The following is a 9,448-nucleotide window of genomic DNA, read 5'->3' as shown; positions in this document are numbered from 1 at the left end:
GTATTAAAAGTATATGAGAAACAGCCGTTGCAAGGACACTCTGAACCTCCTTTGTCTCCCCTGAGAGGAGCTAAATCTCCCATATGAAAGGTAGCCTCCCTGTATCAGAATAGAGGCACCCTTATCACCAGAGAGAAAATTTAGGGCAAAGCTGGCTGTGTAAACAAACCTTGTTATGTCTTTCTTCACCAGTTTACTACCCCAAGCCCAAATTCTTTGTCTTGTCAGTTCTTCACAAGTTTATCTAAATAGAAGATATAAAAGCTTCCTGCTTTGCTCACTTCTTCAGCCTCACATTTTTATGGGACACCCATACAAATTTGTTTTTCTCCTGTTAATCTGTTTTATGTCAATCTAATAGATTAGCCAAAGAACCTTGAAGTAAAGACGGGAAAAATTTTCCACTTATCTACAATGCTGTGTACAAGTTACCATGCTTGGGTAGGTTTCTGTTCAGCATGGCTATAGTTTAACTTTGCATGTCCTACACCTGGCAGAGTTAACAAATGTATGTTAAATTTCTGAATGTCTATTTATGTGCCATGTACTCTGCTAGAACACTTAACTAGCTGGGGACAAATACAGTGTAGAAACACTCAGAGGAACTCATTTTTAATCATGGTAAAAACCTAGTAATCAATACACTACCCAGTCTAGAAGTTCTTGAGTTCAAATTGTCCACAGAAACCAAAGACCCTGTTATTCCTTTTTACTTTACAACTATTGTCACATTTACGGTGCATCTAAAGGTGGAGTCAGAAGATGATAAATGGTGAATCGTTCTCAATAAAGGCAGAAATCAAAATTTGATTCCATGGAGAACTCTAGAATAAAAACAGCAAAAACTGTTCTTTGTAATTTACCTATATTATTTTCTTATGCTCTTATGTATATTATTTTTGTTTATCCCTGTAGTGACTAGCAGCAGGATCCTTGAAATGAAAGAAGCCTTGAATGCTTGTCATCAGGGATGGCAAGGAAGCCGGGGAAGCTACTCGGTGTTTTATTCCATATCCAAGCTTGGGGGAAAGCCCATGAAATGGTAAGGGTACTGGCAGCTATTGAGAAAGGAGTTGAGGCAGGGTGTGACTCAGATCTTCAAACAGGAGGAAAGTGGAACCAAAGAAGTCTCATATGGATCTGATAAAGATGTTTGGGGTTAAGGAGTAGGAATCACCAAGTGTGGTTTCCACAGATACAAAATACACATACACACACTACAGAAGTACAGTAAGTTTGTGAATTAGAAAATTAAAGACTGATTTGAAATCTCACTTCTGCCAGTTTCTGGCTGTGAGAACTTGAGTTCCTCCAAGCTTAAGATTGCACGTCAAAAATACAAATGAAATAAATGGGGGAAACAGGGAACCTTGCTCTCGTATCATCAAGGTTAGCATAATTTTCCATTTTCCTACATAACCTGTAGATAACACAAGGAAGAGACCAGAGAATAGCACTTTTAAAAGTGCCTTTCTGATTTCTGTTCTTAACCCCTTATCTGAAACCCATGTAACAAGATCTTTCAGAATTCAAAATTTTTTAGATTTTAGAAAATAGTCATATATACATTATATAACCATCCCTCAACCTCCTGCAGAAATATTAAATACACTAATATTTCACAGTAAAACAAAGACTTTTCACATTAAGTGAAAAGACTATTCAAATCAGGTTAAGTTTGCACTGAATGAACACTTGGCCTAGGATTAGAGCACCCAGTCAATTGTAAGCATACTACTATCTTAACCTTTCCTTGCCAGAAATTTTACTACTCTTTCAATTTGGGAATTCTTTTTCTCCTGGGGGAATGCTAGTGTAACTAAAAAAATGAGACAGGGTCTTGACTGAAGACATACAGGTTTGTGAGAAAACAACCAACTCAGAAAATGAGAACAAAGGCAGAAAAAAATGAGCCCTTAACATTAAAAAGTTGGTTACACAGCCCGTGCATTTGTGTACACCAACCCAACAACTTCTATAAAATGATTATCAACTTAATAAGCTTGGTTATAAACTTCTCCTTGTGACTTTCATTATTGCCTAGGAAACAAAAGGATACAGAAGCCATCGTAAAAGCAAGAGCGGAGTCAGGGTGCATCCAGCAAATCTGAAGTGTGATAGCAATATGACACACTGGAAGGGCACAGGAACCAGCCATCAGCCTTATATAGCTTAGAAATGGCGGCTATATTTTGCTGCATGCTTGTAAAGGTTAACCTAGGTCACCGAGAAAATGTACACTGTAATCATGCTAGTCAAAGTAAGAGAGTGTAAAATATCTATTAATTATGGTTAAGCCTTGAAGGAATAATTATTTAGAACCTTTTTGTTACCAAAATACATCATTCCAGACATATAATAATTACTTAAATTTACTACGAGACAAATGAACCTAATTATCAAAATATAATTTTTATGAGTATTTCTTTAGACATTTTATGCTTACTATATGTGCAGAATAACAAGGTGTTTTTTATTAAAACATACACAGTCTACATCAGCATGGACTAGCATTTCTATTCCTAGTTTTTTCCTCAAATACCAGTTAGTGACATTGGATAACTATGGCTACTACCATCAAAATATTCTCAACCTGGTGGTTCAAACACATCCCTCTAAACAAATAACTCTAATGATATTCTGAGAATGCTCTAAAAACACTTTTCCTTTTGGAACTTAGGTATCAGGGTAAAATGAAGATTCTCTAAGATTGTTTATTCTTTAATGGTCTAAAATGAAGACAAAATTAGATAAAATCTTAGCTTGATGGAAAGGTCAACAAATATTTTGCTAACTGTTCTCATGGTAATAGTACAGTAGTTCCATTGTATCCACAGCAGACACATTCCGAGACCCCAAGTGGATGACTGGAACATTGGATAATACGTAAGCCTATATATACTGTTTTTTCCGACACTTAATACACTTGATGGATTCTCTTTGGCATAACCAAATTGCCAGCATCATTACTCTTAAAACTTTGGTGCCATTAGGTAAAATAGGGACTTGAACACAAGTACTACGATACCTCCACAGCTGATCTGATAACGGAGACCGTTTCTAAGTGATTAATGGGCTAGAAGCAAATACAGTGTGAATACGCTGGACAAAGGAATGATTCACATCCCAAGCAGGATGCAACAGGACAGCACAAGACTTCATCATGCTACTCAGAGGGTATGCAATTTGAATATTATGTACTATTTCTGGAATTTTCCATTTAATATTTTCAGACTGCAGTTGATGATGGGTAACTGAGGGTAAGAGGGGACAACTGTATATTTAAAGAAAAAAAAAAGCATTGGCTTCAAGGTCAAAGCATATTTGGGTTTTTAAACGCTAGTCTTAATCAGTAACATACACAATTTCTGAGTTTTAGTTTTTTAGTTTGTAAGACACTTAGATACTAACTTCCAGGGTTGTTGTGAACATTATATAAAAATGCCTAACAAATTTTAAATGTTCAACATATTCCAAGTACCTTCAGTATTTCTCTAGGAATGAGTTCAGTGTGGGAATGTCTATCATAAAATAAATGGTAATACAAAGTCAGGATTCATGGCCAAACATAACTATTTATTAATTTTAGCAATAAACATTCAGCTTCTTCCTTTAAAAAAACCTAGAATTTAAATATTCTCATCCTATCACATACAAGTCTGTATACATTATTTACATCCTCAATTAAAACATAATTACAGAGTTTGATATTCAGTATCCTCTTTTAAAATAAAAACGAGGCATCAGACTTTGATCAATAACTATAACTTGAGTAATCTTGGCACAGTTTACAGTATTGCACCCATGTTACATTTTATATTTTAGACCATTTTTCCCTTTCCAGCTACTTTTAGTAAAAACTATGTATCTCCAGAAGAGCAAGATCCCCCTCTTTACAAATTCTCTGCAATAATTACACAGTGTAAATCCTGCCCTTATGCTTCCATTATATGGCACTGGCAGTATTCTTCTGCTTTTGTCCCATTAATGATTTCAATTTAAACTTTTAAGTGTTCTCATGTTTACTTTCAATCTAGATTTCATGACACTGTTCCTAGATAACTTTAAGTAATAATGTATAGGAAAAGTTCAAAAAGAACAAAAGTGTTCCCCACAAGATTAGTGCCCTTACCACCCAAGTTATACATGTACAAAAATAACAAATACAATTCAGTGGCTGTAAAAAACTATTTCCCCTAAAAATAGTCGGCAGAACAATTTAAGGGGAAAAGTGTTCTTAAAGTGAAAATGCACTAATCTGCTTTACAACTGGCACAATTAAGTATTTCAGAAACGAAATAAAACGTGCAAATCAGTAAGAAACACCCACACATAAGAATTTAATATATAAAAGAAATTAAATATTAAAAAATTTAAATTTAAATCATTAATCATCTCAGCTCCGGTGACATTTAAAGAATGCTGTCATCCAAAAAAAAAAAAAAATGCCTATGCAAGAAGCAACTTCTACTACTTCAGCTGAAACCTATGTATTGACAGCAAGCACTAACAAGGAAGACCTGCATAATCAATAATCGACCTGCTTTGTCTTCCAAGTACATGTATTGGGAGATGGGGGTAATATGAAAAGTCAATAGCAGTAAGGAAATAATTTACCTCCAAGAAGATGACAAGTAAACGCGCAGCTCGAAAATGCCAGTGATTTCACCATCTATCTTTGAAAATTCTAATCCAAAGTTTTCTATTGTATAGTATTACATATAGAAAAACAAACTTGCAATCACACAGCAAAACTGAGAATACTCAATATTTTAATCTGAATTTTCTTTTATCTAAATTTAAGTATCAGTTCAGCTACAAGTGGCAGACATGGAGCACAGTTTTATACCTTCAAAATGAATTATTCTGCAGTCAGAATTGTTATTATACCTTAAAATTAAACTTTTCCATTAAATCTTTAGATGGCTTTACCTCTAAGCATTTATCTCATACACTATTAAACTGATAGATGAACAACAGTAATTCCTACAGTGAATCTTAAGATTATAACAAAACTCTAAATTATTTTAGAAATGGTGCTTAAAGTACAGATCTAGAATAGCATTTTTAAGAATTAGTATATTCTTTAATATCCCAGGTAAGTTTCGAAATAAGTAGTTTTCTTCTTGGTATGTAGTCACATTTTCAAATTACAAATATACTTCTGGTCCCATATCTTTTAAAAAGACATTCGTAATTTTAAAGTTATAAATGATACATAAAATGGTTGTACAATTTTAAATATTTTATCTGTGATCTCTAGGCTTGAAACTCAGCCTAATTAATATATAAAATTTATTCCAATTTCTTTGTACAAAGATCTCCAGTCTTTAAATTCAAATTGTTCATCTGAGTAAAAATTTTTTTTTAAAGGGATGGAGGTAAGCTTCTTCTATTTTAAATATTAGATCCATTTTTTTTCATATTATCCCTTAAATCAAAACTCTCCTGCAGTAGTCAAGATTGAATTCAAAAGTTATCAGAGAAAGGAACAAAAAATAGAAAACAAGAGAAAGACTGATTTTTTTTTATTATTTAACAGTAAAGTAATTAAACTAAATCTTAAAAAATAAAACCTATACATCCAAATGAAACTATCTACTTCAAAGTAGTGACATCAGGAAACTATTCCTTTATTAAATGATGCTATCAATGCTCAAAACATTCTCTTCTGCAAATTCAGAACCTGTGGCACATTCTTTTGAACTACCCAAATGGTTTAGTTCTAAGAAAACAGCAAAGTAGAGTTGGTTTGGTCAATGAAATAGGTCACATTAAGCTGCAAAAAAGTTTCTGATACAACTAAATTGATGAAATAGATTTTCTTGCATAGTCATAACCTGATATTCAAGGCATCTTTGAAAGCATTCCAAAATCTTTATACCTTTGCAGCATAGCTAGAATAAGTAGTCCTCCTAAAGGAACCACTCTGAAGATCAACTCTCATTTGGATGTTTAAAGTGTAATATATTTACCTTAAAAGAAAGTCCTACAACTTAGTAATTGCATGTTACATATTTTACCATTTCAGTGGTTATAAAAACCTCTCTCAGAGAGGGTGTAGATAGAAGTATAAAAGAAATCTGTCATTTTGCTCTTTCCCCATAAGCAAGGAAAATGCTAATACATAAAATGGAGTCTGGTGATTATATGTAAAATATAAATATCCACGTCATCTGTAATTCCTGAATATAAGCAATTGTAGTGCTTTACCTTTCTTGATAAATCAGGAAGTAACTCAGTCTGAGATATATTATACACTAAACATGTCTTCTCCTAATACATTTTATACTGACCACTTAGAATCTACAAATGACAAAGGTAAAAAACAACAGCAATCCAAAATCTTTCAATTTAAAGTAAACTGACTTCCAAAGCCTCTACCAACTAACACATGCTTACTGTTTTAGATACATCTAATGCCATGGGTTTTATGGCATAATCAGGTCAGCAAATGAAAGCCAGTAGCACCACCTACTGCTAACTAAAAGATTTTCACTCTTTCTGTTATTAAGTTCTAACACCATTACTCCATCATTTAAAATAATTCCTAAAACTTGCTTCATATCAATATTTAACCAAAGCATTGTGACAATAATATTATGTTAACTTACTATTTTACAGTTTATGCTTTTATCAAAAGAAAACCAACTTCTGCTTTATATTTCTGTATAAACAATGAGGTGGGAGAGATTCTTATCTTGATTATTTATAAATTAAATAAAGAGATCTGGAAAGAATCCAATAGCATTTATAAGCAAGCTCTGCTGCAAAGCCAAGATTTGATCCTTATTTTGTAAAGGGCATCTAACTATCGCTCATGGGAACCAACTGAATTAAAGCAATTTTTTATTAAATCAGTTATTTCTCACATGCTCTGGTGAATGTTTCCCTACTTGTAGCCATGTAACACCATGTGCAATGCCAGGCCTTTCCCTGGGAGAACTTCTCTACTTAGTTACCCTATATACACATACATAACTTCTTACTTCCCGATAACTCTGTTTAAAGGAACACTCATAAGCAGGCACCTGAGATTCTGGCACAGTGACAACAAACTCCTATACATATACAGTGGGAAAGTAGGTCCTATTACTAAACACTAATTTATAGAAACATTTTTTCCATTTTCACGGTGTACTACTATATAAGGCTTAAAAGAGCAAGAACAATTTTTCACTATTCTCTCTATACTTGGTTATTGCAACCCTTTTGTTACTAAGTTGATATAAAGTCAAATGCAGTATGAAAAACTACTTGAGTAATCATGTGCTTCATTTTCCTAAATAGACAGGACCCCAAATTACTTCGAGCCAAATTTTATTTTTGAAAAAACCCATGATGGCTGATATTACATATTTGGATACTAAAAGATTTTCTTTTAAGGAAATCAGCTAGTACTCACTGCAGTTTATAATCAAGTATTACCAATGAATGTCCAATATATTTGTCTCTGCCAGGCTCTATTACTTCTCGTGTTGGTACTTGGCGAATGACTGTTATAAATGAAATGGAGAAAAAGGCAGTTCCAAGTGATCATAATTATAATGGCATTAAACTGTATCACTGCTCTACTTGTTAATGGCAAAAACAAATTGATTTCATTTTAGATTCTTTTCTAAGTATTTTTAGTGCATACAATTTCAAAGCAAGATTTCTATTCTACAAGGAAAAAAGGTATATATTTCTAAATGAAGGAAACAGATTTACCAGAAATGACAAAATTAAAACTGGAAGTCTGAAAAGGATATATCTCAAGAATAAAACTGAAGTGAAAATGTTAATATTTATTTTAAAAACCAAGTTTCTGAACTTTTTATTATGGGAGTAATTCACTAGAGTCATGGAAAATGTAAAAATTACTGAATTAGCACTTTCATTGTTTGATATCACTGCAAAGTATTCCTATCACAGTGAAAAAATCAGAAGTCAGATGCTTCAAACTGGGCCTATTATTAAGCAAAGAAGGTACTGTATCATTTTTAAATGACAAGCAAACACCAGCTCCATTCACTGAATGGAAATGCTGGAAAGTGGTCAATTTCCCCCAAACAGTTCTTGGATTACATATTTAATATCTATACCTAAAATTAATCATTTATTTTTAACTTCTCATGGAAGTTGATTGTTAAAAAGAAGTCTCTAAGACTGCTTAAAACAAATTGATTAAAATCATGCCATTCTATTCAAGAGTTTTAAGACAGGACCTTTTTAAACTTGACTCCCCATACTTAATTCCATCCCCACCTCCCCATATAAACTAACCCTCTACAACCAAACACACACTCCTATCCCCTCTTCTTCAAAGTAAAAGGGAATTCTGCAGACTTATGGCTCATTTGGCAATTGCTAAGAAACCTCACAGTTCAGCATCACATCTGAAGATGGCAAGCCTGTATATAACCTGAATACCTACACCTACAGTGCAGTTAACATGTAGAAAGAAGCCAAAATGCAATAGGTATTACATTTCAACATCCTCAAGTTTCAATATCACATATATCAAGAGATGAAAAAAGACCTGGTTGTAGAATTTTCAACATGTGTTGAACAGAATTACCATTAATATAAAAAATAAGAAATACTAATTTTTTATGTTCTACATGCACACCTTTACAAATTATATTTCTTCAATGTAGTAAAAGCTGGAGATCACTGATTTAGGTAAATTATGGCTTTTATCATAGATAGTTTAAAACATGCATCAGCAAGTGCCCTGGGTAGTAACCTTAATATTGTTTCAAGCCCTAGTCAGTTCTATGTCTGTGCTTTGCACCTCAGAAGTGAGCCTACCAAGGCACTTAAAAACATAAGTCTTTTGGGGACTTCAAAATTCAGCCACAATTTTTACAACACAGAACCCCATCCATCAGCAGTCCAATCAGTAAGCATTTTCTTTCAACATACAATATTATCAAAAATTACACAAGTAATCAAAACCAAGTTTAAAAAAAATACTCTATGCCACTAAGACAAAATTTACGCCTATCAAATGTATAGAGAATGGTTCTTGGCTTCCTCTAGCAATAGAATATGGTTTCATTTATTCAGAATAAAGAAAAATAACCCAAACAAGCCCCCCAAACTTAAGACAAAACAACCAAGATAAAAATACAACAAAATCCAAATATATTCCATATAACTTCATTTGAGGAACAATCCGCACAGTTCTGCATCCTTTTATCTGTCCTTTGAGGTGAGTTTTTCAATCAGTTCTTGGAGTGGTGCAAGTTCTCTTCTATCAATCAGGTTGAATTCCTATGCATAATAAAGACAGAAGAAATAGCAAAAAACATATTATTTGTATCTCACTCCAAAGCAGATTTCCATTAATAGTTGTTGGAAATTAGCTTTTAAAGTAAATAAAAGTCAAACCATTTTTAGGAAAAAAATTTTTTCTATTCTCTAGCCCTGTCTTAGAAAAATCACTTACCCACTGCTAATATAT

The 9,448-nt window shown here is 33.1% G+C and overlaps 1 protein-coding gene across 2 annotated transcripts in view; it reads right to left on the bottom strand.

Annotated features, from left to right (window-relative positions):
- Positions 1-4,755: 4,755 nt before the first annotated feature.
- MOB1B (MOB kinase activator 1B) overlaps positions 4,756-9,448 on the bottom strand; it is a 48,846-nt gene continuing 44,153 nt past the window's right edge. For both annotated transcript variants that reach the window (XM_039845390.1, XM_039845389.1), the window contains one exon: positions 4,756-9,258. In XM_039845390.1, the coding sequence (XP_039701324.1) occupies positions 9,181-9,258 (78 nt within the window). In that variant the 3' untranslated portion in view covers positions 4,756-9,180. The remainder of the gene's footprint in view (positions 9,259-9,448) is intronic.

Source organism: Pteropus medius, unplaced genomic scaffold (genome assembly GCF_902729225.1).
Source record: "Pteropus medius unplaced genomic scaffold, Ma_sr-lr_union100, whole genome shotgun sequence".
Lineage (NCBI taxonomy): Eukaryota > Metazoa > Chordata > Mammalia > Chiroptera > Pteropodidae > Pteropus > Pteropus medius.
The sequence above is the reverse complement of the archived record's forward strand: the minus strand, read 5'-3'. Positions and strand labels throughout refer to the sequence as shown.